Source organism: Pholis gunnellus (assembly GCF_910591455.1).
Source record: "Pholis gunnellus genome assembly, chromosome: 3".
NCBI lineage: Eukaryota > Metazoa > Chordata > Actinopteri > Perciformes > Pholidae > Pholis > Pholis gunnellus.
In genome coordinates, this window is record NC_136529.1 from 12,801,874 (window position 1) to 12,825,123 (window position 23,250).

The 23,250-nt window shown below is 41.3% G+C and overlaps 2 protein-coding genes across 3 annotated transcripts in view; one reads left to right on the forward strand and one right to left on the reverse strand.

The window, feature by feature from the left end:
* Positions 1-14,541, forward strand: part of cacna2d2a (calcium channel, voltage-dependent, alpha 2/delta subunit 2a) — a gene marked incomplete at both ends in the record, with an annotated part of 136,124 nt that extends 121,583 nt beyond the window's left edge. Inside the window, 24 exons of the mRNA XM_079156694.1 lie at positions 1,345-1,434; positions 1,774-1,842; positions 2,474-2,548; positions 2,640-2,714; positions 2,855-2,926; positions 3,077-3,148; positions 3,327-3,388; positions 5,188-5,264; positions 8,301-8,361; positions 9,104-9,201; positions 9,637-9,727; positions 9,819-9,881; positions 10,046-10,149; positions 10,269-10,376; positions 10,938-11,029; positions 11,133-11,180; positions 11,272-11,343; positions 11,432-11,584; positions 11,769-11,821; positions 11,938-11,993; positions 12,364-12,487; positions 12,825-12,934; positions 13,185-13,267; positions 14,419-14,541. Of these exons, the coding sequence (XP_079012820.1) occupies positions 1,345-1,434; positions 1,774-1,842; positions 2,474-2,548; positions 2,640-2,714; positions 2,855-2,926; positions 3,077-3,148; positions 3,327-3,388; positions 5,188-5,264; positions 8,301-8,361; positions 9,104-9,201; positions 9,637-9,727; positions 9,819-9,881; positions 10,046-10,149; positions 10,269-10,376; positions 10,938-11,029; positions 11,133-11,180; positions 11,272-11,343; positions 11,432-11,584; positions 11,769-11,821; positions 11,938-11,993; positions 12,364-12,487; positions 12,825-12,934; positions 13,185-13,267; positions 14,419-14,541 (2,031 nt within the window). The remainder of the gene's footprint in view (positions 1-1,344; positions 1,435-1,773; positions 1,843-2,473; positions 2,549-2,639; positions 2,715-2,854; positions 2,927-3,076; positions 3,149-3,326; positions 3,389-5,187; positions 5,265-8,300; positions 8,362-9,103; positions 9,202-9,636; positions 9,728-9,818; positions 9,882-10,045; positions 10,150-10,268; positions 10,377-10,937; positions 11,030-11,132; positions 11,181-11,271; positions 11,344-11,431; positions 11,585-11,768; positions 11,822-11,937; positions 11,994-12,363; positions 12,488-12,824; positions 12,935-13,184; positions 13,268-14,418) is intronic.
* Positions 14,542-18,335: 3,794 nt separating this feature from the next.
* Positions 18,336-22,758, reverse strand: abhd14b (abhydrolase domain containing 14B). Of its 2 annotated transcripts, none has more exons than XM_079156664.1 (4): positions 22,622-22,758; positions 21,503-21,717; positions 21,024-21,265; positions 18,336-19,582 (listed from the first exon to the last, which is right to left on the reverse strand). In XM_079156664.1, exons 2-4 carry the CDS (start codon positions 21,714-21,716, stop codon positions 19,403-19,405), a joined length of 636 nt encoding a protein of 211 aa, XP_079012790.1. In that variant the 5' UTR covers position 21,717; positions 22,622-22,758; the 3' UTR covers positions 18,336-19,402. The 2 variants fall into 2 exon arrangements, with proteins under 2 accessions (XP_079012790.1, XP_079012789.1); XM_079156663.1 differs by having other exon boundaries at positions 21,015-21,265.
* Positions 22,759-23,250: the final 492 nt, after the last annotated feature.

The window sequence follows — 23,250 nt, forward strand, 5'->3', positions numbered from 1 at the left end:
GAAAATAAATGTCACCATATTTTGTGTTTCTGCATAGTTATCTGAGACTGAAGTTAATAGTGACTTCTTTGTGTAGGATCTCTCAGTGGAGCAACAATAAGGCTTTAACTGGGATGCTTGTCTTTGGAAGAGTCCCCTCTCTGCGATCATGGTTGTAGGGATGTTGCTGGAGTTTATGTGGCTCCGGTTCCTTTGGACCACATCTCCAGTTGCCGGCTTTTTATGTTTCCTAGATTGTTCTAGCCAGGCGGAAAATGTTCCCTCTATCCCGTGAAAAGGTCTGGCTGTCATTGCCCTGATGGAATATCTCCCTGTGGCGCGTTAAACCAGACTTTTATTGAGCTAATAATAGAATAGGTTACGCCTGTCAGCACCTCACTGTTCAGGCGATGGAAAAACAAACGGTCAAAAGCATAATACTGAAATAGCTGTGTGCTTATACAGGGCACCCCTTTTCTCTATTCAGGGTAGACACAAGGGTCAGAAATTTGCGATACAGTTTCAGTTTTTTTTGCGAAATGGCTGGAAATTTGACCCCGAGAGAGAGCAGCTGCATTTCCCACTTATCCTGTTTTTACATTTGATTGTATTGTGTTGTAACATTCGGCTTTATAACTCACCGACTGCTGAATAGGGTAGGAGGGTTTTGTGTTTTTGTAAATGTTTGCAGATGTATACACAGTCTGTTTGACTAGAGAACAATGTTGCTGTCTCTGGTCTTTATAACAACGAGACTCTAAAGGCTCTCAGTGCGATGGTACCGACTGTGCACTTGCTTCATATGTCATGAGGTCAATCACTCAATAATTGTACCAATTACACATCACATCTAAAATGACAAGAAACTATAGGTTGTTTACAAAACAATGACATCTCAGCCGTTGTGCGAGGTGGCTCCTGAGAACGGAAGAAATAAACTGTATATGATGTATTACTAGTAGACTTAACCCCTCACCTCTATTCACAATAGCTGTGGGACATTCTCCGAGTGCCAGTGATGACAGTAGAGCCTCTGGGAGAATGGCCTGTTTGCACGTCGTGCCACTGACACCCTTAATGTGTTTTTAATAGCTCCTTCATAATGATGAGAAACGGCCGTGAGTGGTTTAGGACTGGAGGCTTTATGGCTCGGCAGGCCCGGGATGCTGCTGCTGGTGGCCCACTGGTTTATGTGGTGACAGAGAGGAGGCCGGTCAGGGTCTTATAGTTTTATGACAGATGAACGTTGGCTCTTCCAGCTCTTTGCTTTAACCGCCTCTACATGACAAGCGCTATAAACGCTTGTTTGATTGTACGTGTTTGTTGTGTTTGGTCTCACGAGCATGTGTGCTTTTGCCGTTGCAGGAGTACCTGGATGTCCTGGGTCGTCCCATGGCGCTGGCTGGGACTAAAGCAAAGCAGGTGCAGTGGACAAACGTCTACCAGGATGCTCTGGTGAGAGAACACTTAGAAAGACATTTTATTTAATTGAACCGTAAAGTAGCCTTTATACAATTTACCAAATGTTTCTCATTCTATGTTACATCATTTAGTCCATAGATCCAAAGATATTCAGATGATGACCTTTTGAATTTGTCGAAAATTTGTCGCATGGTTACATCCTACAAGTAATTCTGGTGTCACAATCTTTTAATCTATTCAATTTCACTTCTTATCGTTAAAAAAGTTTGAACCGAGTTAAAATTGCAGTTGATTTGTTTGGGGCTTATCGTGTTTATTGGCTTGGATTTTTAATTACACACTATATATAAAGAAAATAATATGCTTTTTCAGGGTTTGGGCCTTGTCATCACTGGAACGATGCCGGTCTTCAACCTCACTGTTGATACTGCAAGCGCTCAGGTAAAAACAACACTGCAATACAAGCTGGATCAATAGCTGGAGTTTTTATTCTTACACAGCACACAGATGTGATGATTCATACCCCAGCTCATCCGTCACATTAATGAGCCTTTACCTCTGTCATTATGTAAGAACAATGTTTTCATCGTCATTCTCGTTGTTAAGGCTACACACGGTTATTCAAACAGGAGAAGGAGTTTGAGTAGCAGGTGTGCTCAAGGTTTTATTTCCGTCTCTTTGCTGTTGTCGACCATCATCAGTCATTTGTAATGGCGTCCATCCAGCCGCTGCTCTTCGAGGCAACACCTCCCCCCTGAGGTGACAACAGACATCACAGCCACCCGTCGGTAGTATCGTCCAGAGAAGACAGATATATCCGGCTTTCAATATCCATGACCAAAGTATTTACTGTGAGCTTATCACACCGGCTTGAAGCAATGATGCAAACCGCCACAGTTTCAGATAGACTGTAAAAAATATGGACTAATCAGATTGCACACAAAGTGATAAGTCAAAGATGGCACTGGGATGTAGTACTCTCACGGCACAGCTACCGGCTCTCTGTGATTCTCGGATGCCAGTGCGGTTGTGGATGAAATACTAATGATCACCTCGTATGTTTTTCCTACAGAACCAGCTCATCCTCGGAGTCATGGGAGTAGATATTGCAATCAACGAAATTAAAAGGAAGACACCTACATACAGAGTGAGCATGTTGTACATTTAATATCAGTCTCGTATCCCTTTAATATTGATTATTATTGAATCACACCTCCATTCACTCTTCATATGTGCAGCTTGGAGCCAACGGCTACACCTTTGCCATCGACCCGAATGGCTACGTACTGCTGCATCCCAACCTGCGACCCAAAGTAGGTCCAGCTATGAACGCCGCCCCGCATTTAATCAGTTAATGTTCCTCTGAAGCCAAATTTTGACTTTTTTTTTCCCCTTCTGACTGACGTCGTACCCCCTCCTCCTCGTCTTCGGCTGCTTTCTCGCTCTTGTTCAGATCATTAACTTCAGGGAGTCCGTCACTCTGGACTTTCTGGATTCAGAGCTGGAGGACAGTAACAAGGAGGAGGTAAAAACAACCTCTCTGAAACATCATCATTACTTTCAGCTTGTGTTTTTAATATGCATTTAGTTTAATCACTTTATTAGTCAGTTATTTTTCCTTTTTATGTACCTCTATGTCCTCTCTCTCTCTCTCTCCTTCTCTCTCTCTCTTCAGATCCGTCGACAGATGATTGATGGCAAACCAGGGCAAAGGAAAATCAAGACGCTCATTAAGTCAGTTGATGAGGCAAGTCATCAATATATGAGACTCAATCATGATCCACTGTAGCACCTTCCTGAATGTTTTTGCAATGAACTTGAATGACTCGGTATGTTTAGGATCTGTTGTTTCCCTCCAATTATGGGAAGACAGATGTGCTGAGGATGTGACCGTGTTACCTGTTTCTCTTTGTGGTTGTCAACAGAGGTACATTGACGAGGCCATGCGTACGTACACGTGGACGCCTGTGGACGGCACAGATTACAGGTCTGTTTGAAATTAAGCATGCATCAACTTGAAACTGTTAACGTCCAACTTTGATACTTTTGAGTCACAAGTCTCAGATTTATGGTTGACAGCTGGTTACTCATCAGCCAGCAGTGTTTGTTAACTGTAGCTGCCACTGTCACGCTCTTGGAATAGACTAAACATATCACTGAATAAAGGCAACGTGCTCATTTGCCTTCTGTATTTGTATTAAATAATTCATCTGAATCACCCATATTAAAGAACAGTAGCTTCGCTCTCTCATAAAAAAATCTTCAACAGTACTCTAAGCACCAATTAATTGCGTAGTTTATTCTTCTCAAAACTTGCTTGAACATTTGAGGTTGCATCGTAATGATATTTCCTCCAGGCAACACTTTGCAAATTAGAGTTTATGATATTCAATGGTCCTACAAATGCCTGATGTGTGTGTTTTTATTACATCTGCTGGCAGCGTTCCCAGTCCTGGCTGAGTTCATATGAGGCTTTCTCTGCACAGTTCTATTTATTCCGACTCAAAGAGAAATTCCAGTGTATTTAACAATCCTCACGTGTTACAGTTTTTGCCTGCAACAGTCAAATCTAACTCTAACCAGACATTCAAAGCTCTTCTCTGTCACTCATCCTACATTTTCGCGTTTAGGGACTTTCTCTACTCATAAAACTGGCAAAATTGGATGTTTCTTTAAATCTAAATTTGCCTTATCTACTTTAGTCTGCTGTAGCTGTGGCTCAGTCTGATCCTGTTACAGTCACAGTCTCATGTTCTATCTGTTCCAATTAATCCTCTTATTGGTTATATTTTAGCTTTGTATGGCACCACAGATTAAGAGATGGGACATGTATTTCTTTTTCTCCCTTTGATTTATGGTTTTGGAAGAAGAGTAAATATTTACTAACATAAAGCATATGTAGGTCAAACTAACACTCCATAACAAAGACATATTTCAAAGTGAAACTGACACTTCTCTTTTGTTTGAACCCTCTTGAAGTTTTCACTCGATTTAAACAGAAACACAATCAGCTATGTGGCCCAAATACCAAGCATGTTTGATCCTTCACAGAGTGCACACGCTCCAAACGCAGTCGCTTTGCTTGAAAACAGTCGGACACCGGCCTTCTCACAGCAGCGTGGCATCGAGAATGTGTCAGATGTGTATTCTGAGAATTTGATTTATGGGAATCAGCTTAAAATCTCCTGAATTGGAAACTTAAAACTGCTACTTCAGTAGTGGCTTCATGCGAGTGGGTGTAACTAAAAAGTAAAACCCCAAAAGACTTCATCATTTTTTACCAGTCACTCACTGCTGTTAAATGAAACTGACTTTCTCTCCATAAGTAATAGCCCACAGACAGTGCTTAAATGTACCGTGTGTCGTTTGTAGCGTCGCTTGTTACCAAAGTTATGTTTCTTTTATCATTTCATAGTTTCTTCCGAGCTCTAACAAAGGTGGTTAATCGATTTACTTCCTACTTTTTAGCAGTCTTCCTTTTGCTGGTACATAGCTCTGTTTTTCTGCACATTACTGCCACCTGACAATCAGTAGAGGAGGATGAAACGTTCACGTCACCACATAAAAACAAACCGGGGATAATGAAAACATTGCTCCGTTGCGCTGCTAGAGGTCAAAAAAGATTGATCCCTCACTGCCTAATGCCATCACATTAAAGACGTAATAATCCATTTCTCGGGAACCTGTTGGCGAGCGAGCCCGACTGTGTGTGTTTTGTATGTTGGAGAGTTTACATGTGCATTCATAACGTGTTCCTGATTTTCTGTGTCTGCCTCGTTACCTCAGTCTAGGGTTGGTACTGCCCACATATAGTGAGAACCACATCAAGGCCAACCTGAGTGACCAGATCCTTCAGGTGCAGTGTAAGTACCCGGGAATACCCAGCATCCTTCACTCGCTGTCTCTCTCTCCTTTTCTTTCTCTCTCTCTCTCCACTCTTTCCTCCTCTCTCTCTCTCTCTCTCCCAAATATGACCTTATGCTCTTATCCAGTCCTTTGTCCTGGGTCTCCAACATCATCATAGGGAGTGTCCGAGCGGAGTCGCCTGCCCCTGTCCCCCTTCTTGCCCCTCGCTACACTCTACAATAGGCAAGATCATACCTGAGTCCCCCGACTCCTCTACTGCCCCCTGTTCCCTCCTGTCTTCATGCTGTGCTGTAAAATGGTGATGTTTTTTCTTCACACTGGCTGAAGAAAAAAATAACTGAACTGACAGAAAGGTGAAAGCTGTGGTTTTACTGTATTACTCAGGTGAAAATAATGGTGACTTTTGTGCTATTATTTTTTTTGCCAAATGCTCTCGCCTCTTCTCCACCAAGTAATGATTCTGAAGCATCTGTGTTGAAAGTATTTGATGTTCTGAAAAACTGTGAAAACACGCATGCTTTTCACTCCTTATGATGAGTTTTATTATTTGGGGAATTTTCCTTCTGTTATGTGTGTAATTTATTTTCTAATTTTATTTATGTATTTGTTAGATTGTGTGAGATGTTTCTCAGCTTTGGAATCATTCAGTGTATATAAACTCCCACACGGTCCGGGACAAGGGCTTGTCTAATGTGGGAGTTTGGGTTTTTGTGGGTCTGAATGGGGACACTTGTTGTCTCTCTCATTCTTTCTTTGTCCAGACCCTGTTACTTCCCTCTTTTCCTGTTTCATTTGATTTTTTTTTTTTTGTTTGACCATGGTTATCTCTCACAATTACTGGTTTTGTCTTTACTTTTTTCCTTTCCTGGATTTCCCTTTTTTCCTTTCTTTCTTCCGTTGGTTTTACGTTTCCTCGTTTGCTCTTGCAAATAAGATGTTTGCTCTTCATTTCTTTTTCTCTCTTGTCTTGTTTGACTTAAATTGGTTTCTTTCTTTCAAGAAAACAATATTTTTATTCAAGCAGTAATTGAATAAAATATTGTCTGTGATCCCCCCTTCCCACCCGACCCCCTGTTTCTTTTCTTGCTCACTCCTTCTCTGATGGATCCACACAGTGCCATACACCAAGGGCAAGTATACTCCATATTGGTCCACGTTCCTTCCTTTACTTCCTATTTCCTACCGCTGCCTCCTTCCCACACCTCTCGTCCTTAACCTTTTCCTGCTGCCCCCCTCCTCCTCCTCCTCCTACCCTCACCTGTCCCAGCCTGCTTGCCTCTGTTCCTGCCCGTCTTGCCTTCAGGACTTCCTCTTTTTCCTCCTCCTTTTTTCTCCTTTTATCCCTCCTTCTTCTCTTCACCCTCTTGCTGCAGCTCAGATCCCACATCTCTCACGATGGCTCCTCTGGTCCCCAACCTCACCCTCCTCCCCACCCACGTACCCGCTGCTCCAGAAGCAAAAAAAAAAAAAACACCTACTGCACCCAAGGAAGACAAATATTCATGTTCTCTGTTAAAACTTGTCTTTTGTCCCTCCTCCTAATCCTTTTCCTTCTGTGGATAGCTCCAAATGGGTTGTGTCTGCCTCCTTTCTCTCTCCCTCTCTGTCTCATTCTTACTCTTTTTTCATTTTCTTCGACCATATTTCTTTCTCTTCCTCGTCATCTTTCTCCATTTCTCTTTCACTTTGCTGTCGTTCTCTCTTTCTATCTTTTTTCTTACAGTGTCATTAGTTAAAATGTCTTTAACTAATTCTCACACCAGGGCTCACCAGGTGTTGAAAGATCTTTAATTAGATATTTTGTTTTAAAACTCCCTCTTATTAGTTCAATAGCTCGAATAATTTACGTTAAGTAAAATATTTATTATCGTTCTGTTATGGAGGTAGGCAAACACACTAAACTGAAATATAAATGTTGTAGTCCTAAATCTGTATCGGCACATGTATTGAATGTAAGTACTGCTATTTGTTTAAAGTAGAGTAAATAGGGATCTCTTGTGGTCATAATATTTTTACATAGCTATATTTAAATTCTCCATATTAAAAAGAAAGTTATGTAATGTTTGTTAGCTGTCGTAGTATCCCGTCTTATACTGTAGCTGGAGATGTTGCAGCCTGCAGACTGACCCTTCAGGGCTGAGCTGCGTCCTGCCCTCCCAGGTCCTCCCATGTTGTCAGGTGTCAGGGTGCCGCTCGGTGCAGCGTCTGACTCCTGTGTCGTCCCTGTGTACTCCCTGTCTCCATCAGCTTGTCTCCCTCCCGCCTCACCCCTCAGACTGCCGGGGCCACGGCCCAACACTTCCTCAGTAAACCTGACCCCGGATGTGCACGGCATTGTGGGCGGAAAACTACCTGGGCACTCTATTTTAGCTCTAAAATTTCATTCCTCTGCTGTACACAGTTACAGGTCTTTACATAATGAGAAAATAACACGTTGGATTCGTCGCAGACTCACCTGTTGAGGCTTTAATGATGGTTGATATTGTTTGGTTTTGTCTGTGATAGAAATGAAGTTGCCCTTTGACATGCCCTTCACAATGCAATGCATTTCCTATGATTATGTGTCTCTCTGAGCCCTCCACCCTGCCAGTCTGAGGGGTGACCTCTTCCATCAGGACCTTCACCCACCTCCCCTGCAATAGTTGGCCATGTTGATGCCTGCCTGATCTATAAAGCACTCATTGTGGATAATCTGTCTGAGAACTTGCTTCCTGACTCATCACGACTTGCAAGTCAGTTCTCAGACATCCCAAATATGTTAGATTGAAACCAAAAGAATCAGAAAATGTTTGATGACAAAGTGATAAAGAAAAGAAAAGTGAGTGCTTGTGAAGCTAAGCAGTCCATTTAGAGTCAGGTACTATTTTTGGCACCATATTGGCTAACGCTAGTGTTCCCATGATACCTCAGTGTTGCTATGGTAAACTCCCTTCTGCGTCCCTGCACCTCTGAAGAACAGCTGCTGTTTACCCACAACTCCCCACCGCCCTGCCCACTGCTCTTCCCGGATAATCTTCCCCTTTCTGTTGCAGATTTTGAATCTCTGCTGCCAAACAGTTTTGAGTCTGAAGGACATGTATTCATTGCTCCCAGGTAGCCCTGTGTGTGAATGCTTTGTGTCGTTGATGGTCATCAGTGTTTGGTCTTGTCTTTTGATGCACTATACTCTGATTTTTTGTTGTTGTTTTGACTCCACGTTCAACCTTTTTGAACTGTTCTCTGCTTTCTATATCTTGTGATGAGTTGCACTCTGTGTGAAGTGGTTGTGTTTTATTCATTCATTGTTCTTTTTCAGTGGTGTGTTAGTTCATTGCAACAAATTTGAGGAAAATATAGAATTCATTATAACCTTATGACATGATTTTTTTTTTGCATTTACCCATTCTCTTAGTTAACCTCATTACTATAACGTATTGAAGCCACATTAAATCTTCTTTGCATGCTGCTACTGTGGTGGTGTATGTTTGTATTACAGTAATACATTTAGGGGTTGTTGGTTAGGTTACTGTATGTATGAAAAAAGATTTTCTTTGCATGTGTTGTTTTGATATCAAACTCTCATGGCCTCCAGCTGCAACCTGACTTCTGAAACACACCAATAAAAATAACTCCTTCATTGTGATGCCTGCACTCTGCAGTCAAATCCACATTTTGTTTGGTTCGACAGCATGTTGGAATTTAAGCTTTGAGAAATGCATGCTGCACACATGATGCATCCCCGCTTTGTGCTGCGTGTCCCTTCATAAAGGAAAAATAAGACAGAATCTAAATATCGCATACCTGTGTTTGTTTTTAGCTTCTTTCTCTGAGTTAAAATGTCTCGTCTGTTCCTCAGGGAATACTGCAATGATCTGGAACTGTCCAACAACAACACTGAGTTCCTGCTCAACTTCATTGCTCTCATGGAGAAGGTGACACCGGACTCCAAACAATGTGAGTTTCATTTCTTTCCACTCAAACTGATTTTAAATGAGTTAATTAAAGATTGACTCTAATGGTTATGGCTGTGATGTTTTCTTATTGTCAAGAAACCCCACAAGAAAATCCATTGAAGAGACCAAAACCAACCATTAATATATACTGCTACTAATTAGTATCTGTGTAACCAAAGCTATAGAAAAATACAAACACAAAGCTTGCTCAGAGACAGTTTGAGTTTTGTAGCTGAACTTGGCTGGAAATTGGTGAAACAAAAAAAAAGAATCAAATGTCTTCATAGTCACTACAATGAAAAGTTATGTTTAGTTTGGTTTTGTCCAAAAGTGGACTGATTGAGTTTTACAATGTGTTCAGAGAAGAGAAATCTGATGTCGTTATAACTGATTTTGTTTGCACCCTTTCTGATCATCTCTACCTGATCGTATTTAGGTGACAATTTGCTTCTTCATAACCTGATTCTGGACACTGGCATCATCAGGCAGCTAGTTGAGAAAGTGTGGAAGAACAAAGACTTGAATACGTGAGTACGATTTTAAAGACCTACACTTTTAGATTAGACTCCGAATACGATTTCAATTGGATTTGTCTCTTTTCTCCATCCTGACTTGTAGATATGGCTTCCTTGCTGTGTTTGCGGCATCAGATGGAGGTGTAACTAGAGTGTTTCCGAACAAGTAAGTGCACTCTTCATCAAAGCCGTATGTCTGTAGATCTGTTATGTTTCTCATTTTATTCTCTTTTGATGTAGTAAGTTGTGAATACTTCAAATGTTTCAATATAGCGGGAGGCTTGTACATCAGAGATTTACAGCTCCAGTGTCTGTGCTCTTAAATCTAAGGGCTGCAGAAACCTGGGAGGAAGATCCTGAGCCGTTTAATGCCAGCTATTACCGCCGCAGTCTCGACAACAAGGGCTACATCTTCCGAGCGCCTTATCGAACAGGTGAATGATGCTCCCTTGGTCTTGGGTTATATATCTCACACTGAGCCTCATAATGTGTTGTGGCTCTTTGTTTCTAACCCCCTCCCGGCTTGTTTCTCTATTTTGTTTCCCTCTTGAAGCCCGGGACGCCCAGGACGAGCAGCTGAACCCAGAGAACGACACCATAGGGATCCTGGTCAGCACGGCTGTGGAGATCACAGTAGGAGGGAAGACCATCAAACCTGCAGGTGGGTTCAGCTCTGAAAGAGGAGACGAATCCTTAATGGTAGTTAAATGATGATGTTAAAAAAAAATGTTTTAGAGCAAGGAAGAGATATAAACACGTCTGTGTTTCTTGTCACTTTGTGTGGACATGTCCGTGCTCTGCATTCATTTTTTGGGGGCCTTTTATTATGCCTCTAGACCGGCGCCAGCATTATGGTCCCTGGTTGTTTGTAATTTCAGTCTTTTGTCGCGAATGCGATGTCTCAGGAATGCTTGAAGGGAATTACTTCAGATTTGGCACAAACGTCCACTTGCACTTAAGGATGAATTGATTAGATTCTGAACAAAGTCAACAAAGGTCAATGTGACCTCAGAAAACACGTTTTTGGCCATGACTGAAGAATTCATATGCTACTTCTGATTATGTCACACAAATGTCTAAGAGGTTAAAATTATGACATTTTGGACAGACATGGATGTAAAGTGCCTAATGACTGGTTGGCGGAGGCATACAACTGTAGGCGGTATTCTTGTTTGTATCTGTCTTTTTTATTTTTTTTGCATTTTCATCTCTTTACTCTCAGTGGTCGGAGTGAAACTAGACCTTGAGGCCTGGACGGATAAGTTTAAAATTCTTGCAAGCAACCATACAGACAACCATCAGGGCTCAAATTCGGTAATAAGTTATACATAAAAAGTCTTTTAATACTTACAAGCTTAAGTCTTCAGCAGTATTTCTAGGACATTCAGCTGCTAACTTAGTTTTTTCTCTGTGACAGTGTGGACCAAACAGGGGCTGTGAAATGGATTGTGAAGCCAACAGTGAGGTAAATATTTCTGCTAATTTCTGATGAGCTTCCTGTATTCAGCTGGAGCTACTTCTTCTGTTTAACAGCCTATCTTTGCCTCTGTGTGCAGGATCTCCTGTGTTATTTAATAGATGATGGTGGATTCCTGATCATGTCTAATCAGAAGGATGACTGGAACGAGGTGGAGTTAATAAATACATTTTCACACTTACCACGTTTTCTTGTTTATCGTTACACTGAGCTTAACCCGTGTTTCTTGTTCCCCACAGGTGGGCATGTTCTTCGGTGATGTTGATTCCTACTTGATGCACGCGCTCTACAATAATTCCTTCTACTACCGCAAGCAGTCGTATGACTACCAGTCTGTGTGTGAACGGATGCCCAACAGCGAAGCTGGAGCTGCACCCAGAGGAGTGTTTGTGGTAAGAACATGTACTTAACCACCAGAGCGAAGGAGATGTAATGAATTCAAATAGTAGACTAGAAGATAGTACTTTTAATTAATGGCATATCGTGAGTCTGATGATTTTGATTTTAATATACATGTAATCTAGTTGATATGACATGAATGTTCTTACATTTTTCTCTGTCCGTCTGTATCTGCAGCCCACAATTGCCGATTTTGTAAACGTGGCTTGGTGGACATCAGCAGCTGCATGGTGAGAAAAAACTGTAACATACAGTACAGTAGACACAAAATGAATAAACAGTACCATATTCACAGCAAACTACATTGCTGGAACGTATCACTGAGCCCCATCTCCTGTCTCCACAGGTCCTTGTTCCAACAGTTTATTTATGGACTGGCTTATCACAGCTGGTTCGCCACAGGTAGGTGCAAACAAGACAATCATTAAATGTTATCTTGGTGTTTTAGATGTCTGCACGTAAAGTTTTAAAGTCAAATTGGAGTTACTAACCAAGACTATAAAAGTTCATTGATGGTTAAATGATAAATGATTCTATATTTAATTAAAGTGCCCAGTTTTCCTGTGACATTAGTTTGTTTTACTCAGTTACACTCTCCCATCCTTAGTGAATAAACTGTAAATACAAACTATATAAAGAAATGAAGTAGAGAGGTTTTACAGCCGTTCCCAGAAGTGTAGAAGTTCATCTTTGTAATCCCATTTTTAGAACCAGATCTAATAAATCAACTGAACTGACAAGAGTGTGTCTTTGTGCTCTGGTGATGCTGCAGATGAGGTGGATGCAGAAGGAATCAACACCAAAGAGCGGAGTTGTGTAATGATCCAGACCCAGTACTACTTAAGTAATCTCAGCAGCTCCTACAACATACTGCAAGACTGTGGCAACTGCTCCAGGTACACGATAAAATACACACACACACACACACACACACACTTAAACACACATGCACACGCTCACACATACACGCCACAAAGAATCGCGCCGTGGCTGAGGCACAGTTAGCAAGACGGATTCATCTTTCTGTCGGAGCTAATAAACTCTGCTGATGATTAAACCGCATCAGCTTTAATGAAACGGTCATATCATTGGCTAAATGAGGCTTACAATACAGTCTCATGAATCTGATCCATTAGCAAATGAGGCTGTGATGTAAGCGAGCAGAGGGGGGTTGTTGACAGAGTTGTCTCTCCCTCTCTCTCTCCCTCTCTCTCTCCCTCTCTCTCTCTGCAGGCTGATTCATGCCAAGAAGATAAACAACACCAACTTGCTGTTTGTGGTGGCAGAGAAGTTGCCATGCTACACCTGCGAGATAGAGAAGCTGTCCCAGGAGGAGGAGGAGTGTATCCTTTTTCACATTGTATACCAGCTGGCAGAGAAGAAGACTCCTGATTACCATACCTGTGAAAACAAAGATGTGTCACATTTATTTCAAGGTTATTTTTAACACGATAGCGGGAATTATGTCCAGTTATTTAAGATCTGTTGGACTGCGTGAGGAATTGGTATGTGGGCAGATGATGAAACATTGCTAAAGAAAAAAGGCAAGATTCAAAGGATTTTGTAATTTTCCTTTATTCAGACAATTTTCAGTCAAGGAGGAAAATCCATGTGTAGAACCGACTGTGGCGCGCTATCGGAAAGGACCTTCCACCTGCTTTGACAATAATATCTCTGTAAGATTTTCAGACACGATATCAATAAGCACATTTATTTTAAGTTTGATTATCAGTTTTCAGTAGAATATTATATTATTATATTTCTCCTGTCCAAATGAATGATTCTGAGCAAGTCGCCATTGCTAAGTTAATGAAGGTTGACTTCAACATATAAAGAACAAAAACAGTGAAACGCAGTTGATTACTTTTATGATTTACTTTTATCAGGCTGAGATTTTTGCAAACATTAGCTACATTGTGATGTATAGCATTAACATACAGGCAGACAGCGTGAAAGGAAACATGCAGATTTTAATTTGCATTCAAGTTTATGAAGACTGTAGTTACTTGTCTTTAAGGGACTAGTTATTCGCTTTCTTGTTGAGAGTAGACCAGCAGAGACGCCACAAAGTCCCTGGTCCCAGCCAAGAATCACTCCCTATTTACTACACACAGTAGTATGTTAGTGCATTTAGTGTCTGACTTCATCCACTCTGTAGTTACCTCACTCATTCAACAATGAGAACAAAAGTAGAGTCCATTTGCTAGCATCCCCACTCTGAATTTGATCAATGCTAAAGTTACAATTGACGCAACATGATGATGATAAGTGTCCGTTAGAGAGTAGTGAATGAGTGAACAGGGAAGTGATTTTAGACACATGCAGTCATAGTCCAGCACATAACCACCGACAACTGCAGCTTGTCGTTTTACTGTGTCTTTGTACAGATTAAACAATTAAGATATAACATGTTCATTAGTGCGCTTTAAGTTTGATGGTGGGCATATTTTGTTACCTTGGTTATTTAACAGATAGACATCGAGAACTTTTGGCCTGAAAGCAAATAATTGTGTCTCACAAAATGTTGAGCTGTACCATATTCAACATTACAGAACGTGGATGCAAAGTGAAATAAGAGCGAGGGTGTAATAGTCCACCTTCCTCTTAGCAGTTTCTTTCGAAAGAAAGTGGTTTAGGGTGTGAACAGACAGACTGGAAGAGACATGAATAATTGCGGAGTGGGTGCTTCCATTCAAGAAATTAGTTGGTAAAGTTGATTCGTAACAAAGCTCTTCAAGGAGTTCATATGTTTTCCACTAGCATGCAGTATTGAACACACATCTGATGTACTAGATGTGTACTTACAGCTACAGTTTTCCCTCTGCAGGAGAACACATCGGACTGTGGACGGGGACACTCCTTCCGTCCGTCCATCTACACCTTACTGCTCATTCAGCTGTTTCTGCTTTATCCAGCCGTCAGCCCCCACTGTCACTCTCCACTACATTAATTCAACTGTCCTCCACCTATCCTCCTTTTAGCCCTCCCGACCTAAAACCCTCCGACCCCACTTCACACCTCCATGCCCCTATGCCCTCATGATATAGTCATAGGTAATAATGGGACTTTCCTTCACGGCAAATTGGAAGCCCTGAGTGCCGCGCTACCCAGCTCGCTTCAGTTTGTGTCGCTTAGTGACAACTGCCGGATGTTTGCGTCTTCAGCCAGTTAACCTTCATCTGCAAGAGGGGTGGGTGGTGCTGGACCGCCTGGATCATCAGAGGCAATGTCTGAAAAGAGAAAACAACCCCAAATGACCACCCCACGACCTCCACCATCCAGAGAAGGGAGGGGAAAGAGGACAGGCCGATGTCCTTGCCACAGACCTCCCGCCTCATACAGACTGGAGAGTTGAGTTTGTCTGTCTGCCAGACAGACGTCGGGACTTCTCCCTCTTCTTCTCTCCTCCATCTCAAGAGTCTCACCGCTCTGTCATTTGCCTCTGGTAAGAGGCTGTGGACCATTCAGCCAGTTATAGCCACCACAAAAGAAAATAACAGAAAAAAAAGAGCTGTCAAGTATACAAAATGTCAAGTATAATCGCTGAAGTGATGAGTGTTCCAGACAAACAATATATTTAGGTTTAATTTGAAGAGGAAGTCGTTAGGTGTTTATCTAAAAAGACGTTCATTTATTTATGCACTATATCTACTTGCCAAAATGAGATAGACTTTCATGTGGTCTTATTTTTTTATAGCCAAAACACAAGGAGGAAATGGCTTCTTATTTAGATTTAGGATAAACCATGAGAGGACGAGGAGACACTCAGAAACTGAATGCAGATTAATTTTGTGCAGCGCCTAATTACAGATTAAAGCTTTTAAAAGACGTCCACTGCGGATTATGGTAATGAAACGATGATAATCGCATTTCTTGAAGTATTTTTTCTCATATTTACCATTTAAGGCTAGTGCTATCTGGCTGACACAGTAATGACAGCTGTTAAATATTAATCGGTGTTCGGTGACTGCAGATTTGGAGCATCGTTGATGTGTATTATTCTCAATCGACCATTCTGACCTCTGGTTTTGGACTGATGTTTAAAATAAGAATCCCTGTGCTTACTGATAGGAAAGCTCACCTCCGCCAATCCTCATGAGGCATCTCCAGTAACCTCTACTAACGCTCCTGATCACAATTTGTATATGTGCTTCACTTCTGGTCATAGAACAGACACACCAAGATCTCAGCCTCATGACCGTCTCCTAATAGTACTGGATGGGCTTTTTCTTTCATTTGGGGGCTTCTATTACCTTTGACTGATGCTGTTCAAACTTCAAAACCATTCGCTGCTGGGGGATTGGGGCTTATCAACATTTCCAACAAAAGTGCAAAAGAGGCAACTAAATATGGTGATCACGTACAGTAGTAGTCTGGTTGTAATCCGTCGCAGTTCATCCTTTGATCATTACGATGTTTAGGAGCCGCTCTGTTTCATAGTGCCTTGATGCACTTTGTTTTGGACCACATTGGCTGTATAAGAGTAGAGCCACTGTATAGTACCTTTATAAAGCAGCCACCTTTGAGGAGCTTGTGAGACTGAATCTGTCGGCTATAGAGATAGCTCTACACAGAGCCATCGCACTGACCGGCTCTTGCTTAATGTATTTGCCGTCTCGACTGTGGTTGCTCCAGAGCCACCTGACTGCCATCATATGGGGTTACTATACCGTTCCTTTACGAAGCCATGTATAGAGCTATGATACACTATCCGTATACAGCAACTTAACTGGCCATAGAGCGTTTTTAGGGCCACCTGACTGCTATAGTTCTGCCTGAATCGTATGTGTTTGTGTGTGATTGTGTGCGCGAGTGTTAGTTTGCGTTAAAAACCCTCAAAGGGAATGTCTTTAAAATGAGAAGTGGAGTGTATGAGGGACGACAGTTGTGGTAGCATAGCTGTTTTTTCCTGTCCCCGTGTTGTTGTGGAGGGGAAAAAAAAGTGATTTTACAGAAACAAACAGAATCCATCTTTAACCATCAGTCTGCCTAAATGTTAATCTAAGAGAGCAGAGGTATCCAAAAGAATGTGTAGTTCATCAGTGTTTTCTGCTTCAAATGCAACATAGTTAACAAAGCCTCTCTAAATGCCTTAGTGTTACACAGTACGGAGCTCTGATACGTTTCCCTCCCTCATGTTCACTCACGCACACAAAACAAATAGATCCTCCAAAATATTCACTCCCTGGGTTTTCTTGGTGTTCTGCAGTAAGTATAGTGAGCTCTAATTTTGTATTTTTGCGTCTTGAAATGGTTCGTTATTGATTGATGCCTGATTGATGTTTTGATTAAATGCTTGAAAGCCAAGTGGGAGTTTTAAATTTCAAAAAGCCTCCGACCTTCAATGTTCACACCCACCCAAACCTCACTGTATTGCTCCGGAGGGACGACTCGCGCTACAATTTGAACCTTAATTACTCACTCTGTACAGTTGTTGGTACTATTTGATGTGACAAACATGCTGGCACAGTAACTGCAGCGCGGCTCCGAACAAATCTGACTCAGAGAAGCAAAAGACTGTTCGAAAATTGAAATGAAAAAAAATTCCAATTTGGCTCCTTTCAGTGTTCAGTACCTATCATCTGATGCCGGATGCAGTTTTACTTTTCTGGCATTTGTTTGTCTCTGTCCTGTGCCATTTAATTCTGTCTGTATTTCCCCATTTCCACTGTCTGTAAATGAGTGCTACACGTGCCTGTGGAAATGTACCCCCTGCAACTTCCTCTCTTTACCTGGTTCTGTACGCTTACAGTCCTCACACACAAACTAAGTATGTAGGCCTACAGTTTCTTTGCACCGCAAACATTATGCACAACACACCTAACAGCGAACATGTAATGACACTTAGTCACGCCCAGCTGGGAGATGTCAATCACCAGGCAGAAGTAAGCCAAGGATGTCACTTCCCAGGTGTTTTTTTGGTGAGCGGGTGGGAATGTCAGAGGCAAGCTCAGGGAGTGGGTCTCCACAGAGCAGCACGGTCCCGTCGAACAGCAGGTCATGGAGGAATCATGTAGTGACGTCTGTGTGCGCATCCCGACAGAAAAAAAAAAGTCGTCTGAAGGGACCACACGTCTGATTTCTGTGGTTTGACAAATTTACTTTTGCCAAAAAAGAAAAAAGAAAAAAAAAAAAAAGTTTGAGAATTGGACCAGCTTGGGAATGATGAGAGGGAGGGGTCAGCTTTAGGACAGGACCCTGAAATAAGTATGGGGTGGTTTTCATAAAGCCTCTCGCCCCCTCCCGACCCTCGCTGCATCTGTGTCGGTGCGTCTCTGTGGGAAAGATACGTGCGTATGTGATTCTGTAGTCTGTAGTCTGGTGCTATGTGACCATGTTTGACAAGTGTGTTTAAAAAATAACAGCAACATTTAGAGAAAAAAAAAAGTGTAAAATCAGTCGAATTTTCAGTGAAGTTATAAAAAATATAGGAATACAGCACTGTTGATAAGTTTGAGATCTGAAGTCAAAATGTTTTAAATTTTTCTTTTCTTTTTCTTTTTTTCTTTTACGTGTGTGTGTGTGTGTGTGAATGTTTGTGTGCTTGGAAGATTTAGCTCCTTCTTTTCTGGACACTGGTCCATGTCGCTCCATTCTTTTGTACAGATGAAGCTAAAAAAAAAAAAGAAAAGAAGAAGAGGGCAAAATTTGTAAAATCTTGTGTCTGTGACTCCTTGTAAAATATTTTCAAATTGTTTATTACAGAGAATCAGTTATTAAATAATGTTCATATTTTTCACTTCATTTCAGCGTGTGGTGTTTTGTCTTTTTGTTGAGACACAGGTGGAGATTCATTAAAAATATCAAATCTATATATAAATATTTTATTGCACCTTTACTTTTGATTATAATACACAATCGTTTGTTAGATTTCATGGTATAAAGGAAAAGTTATGGATCTTGAAAATACACTTATTAGCTTTCTTACCGAGACGAAACAATTAACACGACTCTCATGTTCAGGGGCGTAATTTAGATTTCAAAAGAAGTGGAGACAGTCATGTGGGGCTTGAGTTTTTTCAGATACCCCTACCAGAGCAAAACACAACCATGTTTTTTCATAATCGGTCAAATATAACTATATAATTGTAATTTTGAGACGTAAATAACCTTTTTAGTGACATTCTAGGAGCTGTAATCACCTTCTGGTAGTCTGCTCTGTGCCCTACATTATAACCAACTCTGAATTTGTTTACCAGGTGTTTTACCAGGTTAAATATGCATTTTATGTTTTTTAAATAAAAACATATAAAATGCTATTTTATTCTCGCCAAAAGGGGATTAAAGCTATGCTGAAACTAAAAGGTTATTTATACTGTTTTACATGTCCGGTCATCCCGCCCCGTAAATTACACTGTTTGCACACTAAATAGGATTCCCGCCAGCTGTCGGCTAAAACCGGAAACACAGAAACAGCTAGCCTTAAAAAAACATGCTAGATAAAGCATTTATTACTTGGTGGGTTTTCGAGGTTCTGGTGGGTTTATTTTGTTACTGTTGGACAAAGCCAGGCTTGCTGGTTCCTCCTGTTCAAGTCTTCATGCTAAGCTAAGTTAGCTGGCTGTTAGCTTCATATTTAGCATGTAGAAATATCAATCTTCTCATCTAACTCAGCAAAGTGAATAAGCCGATTTCTCAAAATATCTTTGAAAGTTTCATTCCCGGCACTATTTAAAAAGTCATAATTAGGTTGTGCAGGACGACGTGTGTGCACTAAATTTGAATGAATGAATATTGTGTATTTTTGTGTGGCTCCTCTGAATCAGACTGTTGTTGTTGAGTATCTCTCCACTGATGCACAGCATGGAGCTTCACAGCGTATTTAGGAAGTCAGTGAGAGCTTTGTGCCAAGTGTCTGGGTCATCCAGGTAACAAGGGTGACCCGCTCCTTTCATCACCACCACGCTGTGGTTGGCCAGATTGCTCAGGTTGTTCAGCGACCGTTCTCCGAGCTGAGTGTCCTGGTCGCCGTAAACGATCAGCGATGGGACCTGGAGGAGAGACGGGACACAAAAACACACGTGAAGGTAAGAGATCTTTCTGTTAAATCATTTCCAGAGTCCTTTCCCTCCTTTTTAGTTAATCTGTTTGTTTTTTTTAGTTGGTCAAATCCGTAACTAAAGGGATTCTGTAGTTGTCCTCTATTTTACCTCAAGTTAAAAAAACAAACATTTGAACAGGTCTCGTAAAAAGATAGAAGGCAAGCTTTTTATTTTTATTTGGTGTGACTAATAAACTAAAGTATATAAAAGAGTCGTCAGGCAGACCTTGATATTAGCTTTTATCACCTGCAGAGAAAGTATTCAGACCATTTCATTAAATAAAGTCACACAATACTTGGATATAAATACACTTTCATTTACATAACGTTGGGGGATTTGAAAGACACAGATTAAACAAAGACTTGCGACTGTTGTTACCCCCAAACAATCAGGCATTCACACTGACCTCTTGCTGTGATTGGTCAGCTGTGCTGACGTGAGAAAGGAGTCAAGGTTCGAACTTCTCTCTCTAGCTTTTTCCTCCGTCTTGACACAACTGTTTCTGTCACTTTTTGCGTGAACAATTCTGTGCAACGCCTCGGATGTTTTCCAGGAGAAACTGTATGAAAATATGTGTCATTATCACCATATTTGATTTACTGTTGCATCTCTCTCTTCTCTTGGGCAACACGTCTTTCACCTCGCCTTCGAGTGTTTGTAGGAGATATTAAACCCTCCGCCTTCTGATGACATTCAACATTACATTCAAGGGGTTTAACCAAGATTACATCACCACGTCATCATGAGGGTTGAAGTCACTCATGTCATTATGCGGACAGATGAGTGGTATACTATTCATTATTTTATAATTGCATTATAATTACTGATGCCTTAATGTTTAAAGATAATTGAAAGTTGTATAATGTCAAGATGGAGCTAATTCGAACAACTTATATTTTGTCTGCAAAATCTCAACCTGCAAAGTAACTAGCAATTATAGCTGCCACGGTTACCGTTCATCACTTGCTTTTCATCTACTTTATTTACAGTACTGTATGTATTTAGTCATTTTTATTCAACATCTTACTTTGTTATCATGTCGCTGCTTTTCTGCTTCACTCATTTTCCCCAAATCACTGAACATTAAGCAGCCACGACGCTCTTATATACAGTGATTTCGAGGGGAACTACTTTTCAGTAACAAACACGTTTCCTTACTGGATAAGCTGCCTTTACTTGGTTTGCCATTTGAGAAATGTTTTTTAAATTGTTGGGAACGGGATGAAAGCAAGTGTGAAAGTCACACCAGCTCTGCTCCTCTCACAGTCGCATGTAAAAGGGAGAGAAGGTTGTGCTGGAAAATGGGGTTGACATTCACGGTTGCTCAGGTTAAAAGAGGAAATGAAGAGCGCAAAGGAGTATAAAGTAAAACCTTACACACAGACTGTACCTTTACACTCTGGTACTGCTCTGCTGTGAAGTTCTCGGTGCAGATGGGAGCCACAGGGATGTAGGCTCGTATCAGAGCCTGGTGCTGCAGGAGGAAGGGGAGGGAGTACATCCCACTGAGGGACGGGCTGATCACCACCACAGAGCTCAGGCTCAGCTGCTCACACACCTCTTTCAGGAAGCCGGCAGAGGCCAGCTCTCCAACCGCTGCCGGGGCCTCGGCTGACTTAGACCGGCCGAGTCCTGTGGACAGAGAAAGAGAGTGGACAGCAAACTAATGAAAAAAGAAGCCTAACTGTTTGTTGTAGTTAGGCCACTGATTTGACGTGCTTACTGACTCTGTCAGCAGTTGTTGCTGCACCACTGGCTTTGATAAACAGCTCATGGAGACAGTTAAGGAACCCAGTGCGCCTGATTGCCTCCCTTTGCATCAAAGATAGCCCTCCATATGGGACAGCTTTCAGTGTCCGTCAGACTCACCTGGCAGGTCGATGGCGACTGCACGGCATCCTGCTTTGGCCAGAGTCTCCAGAGTGCCGATGTTGAGCCAGTTTTCTGATGAGAAACGGATGCCGTGAAGGAGCAAAACGGACATCCTCACTTCCCCTTCAGTAGGTTCACTCTGTCTGTAGAACAGCGGCGCTTTGCAGCCCTCTACCTGCACACTCCCCTCTGTCATCTTAACAGCTGACATCCTGAACAGAAAAACGGTGGTTTAACTTCACACTGTTACTGGTACACACTATTATTATGTTGTGGTGAAGTAAAAGAAAAAGTTAAGCTTCAAAATATACTCCAAAATACGAGTAAAAGTAAGAAGATTCATTATGCAGAATGGTCCATTTCAGAATCGTATTTTATTATTGGATTATAACTCTGGATGCATTCATGTGTTGGTGTAACTGGTAAAGCTGGTAAGGCTGTTTTTAATTACTCTATATACTGCTGGGTATTTAAATCTATAACAGTACATAAAAATGAATGAGTTGATTATTTTGGGATAATAGTTCGAATCAGCAAAGCAGTCAGATAAATGTAGTGGAGTACTTGTATAAAACAGCATAAAATGGAATCCCTCAAGTAAAGTACAAGTACCTCAACATTGGACAGCAGTTGAGGAAATGCACGTAGTTTAAACTCCACCAGTGGTTGTGATAATATTAAATATGTCTTCATAGGAAAATTAGCATTACTAATAAATACTGTAAATTAATAAACACTTGAAATTGTCCTTATGGCTGCGTACAACCACATTAAAGTGGACAATAAACCTTTTTTTGAATGCTAAATAGGGGCTTTAAGTAAAAGTTAACCTGTTGAATGTGTAAACAAATACGTCCCTCTGACATGTAGTGCAGTACAAAACATAAAGTAGCATACATTGGAAATACTTACAAGTACCTCAAGTATGTACTAAGACTGTACTGACTAATGCATTATCATATACAACCAGAGTTCCTAAAGAAAAGTATCAGTTGAGCTGCTAACATAAACACACCAGACGATGTTTTTACTTCAGTTCTCTGCCACAGTTTCAACAAGTTACACTTTGTAAGTTTCTCCACAGAAACATTCATTGCATCAGACTGCACTGCTTACTTTGTTGTCCGCTGCAGTTAACTGATGTTGTGTCCAGTTCAGACTCGACGAAGAGTTTGTGGACAGTTGGCAGGTTAAACAGTCCGATCAAAGTCCAGATTAGATCATACGATTTGTAATATCGAGCTCGCTCTCAGCACTTCATCTAAAACACGATGAGAAAATAATCCGCCTTTTGTTTTGTACCTGACGGCCTCCAGTAGTGAGCCGACGAGTAACCTGCAAAGTAAAGCTGTAACCAGCTGCGGTTTCACCGTATTTCCCGGAAAACAGGAAGAAAAAAAAACCACTGGAAGATTATTCTACTGACGTCTAGTGTTTGATACGAGTATTGCTTTTGTTCTGACAGCAATTTAAAAAAGTATATTTCTTCTGTATTTTTTTCCGCAAACTATTTGGTTTAATCGTTTGCATTATCTGTCATAGTGAAATGAGTTGAGTGTCATGAAAAGAAGAACATGAACAAGGACTGATGTGCCGCTCGTCGTTAATGATTAATGCGCAGTATTGATTGGCTGTGTTTGGGGAATTAGGGCCTCTGTTTGTGTAAGAGTTCAGCGTGGGTGGTTGTGTTTAAATCAATGTTTTGTGCGTGGATTTCTAACCTCCTGCTGGAGTTTTTGGGGGAT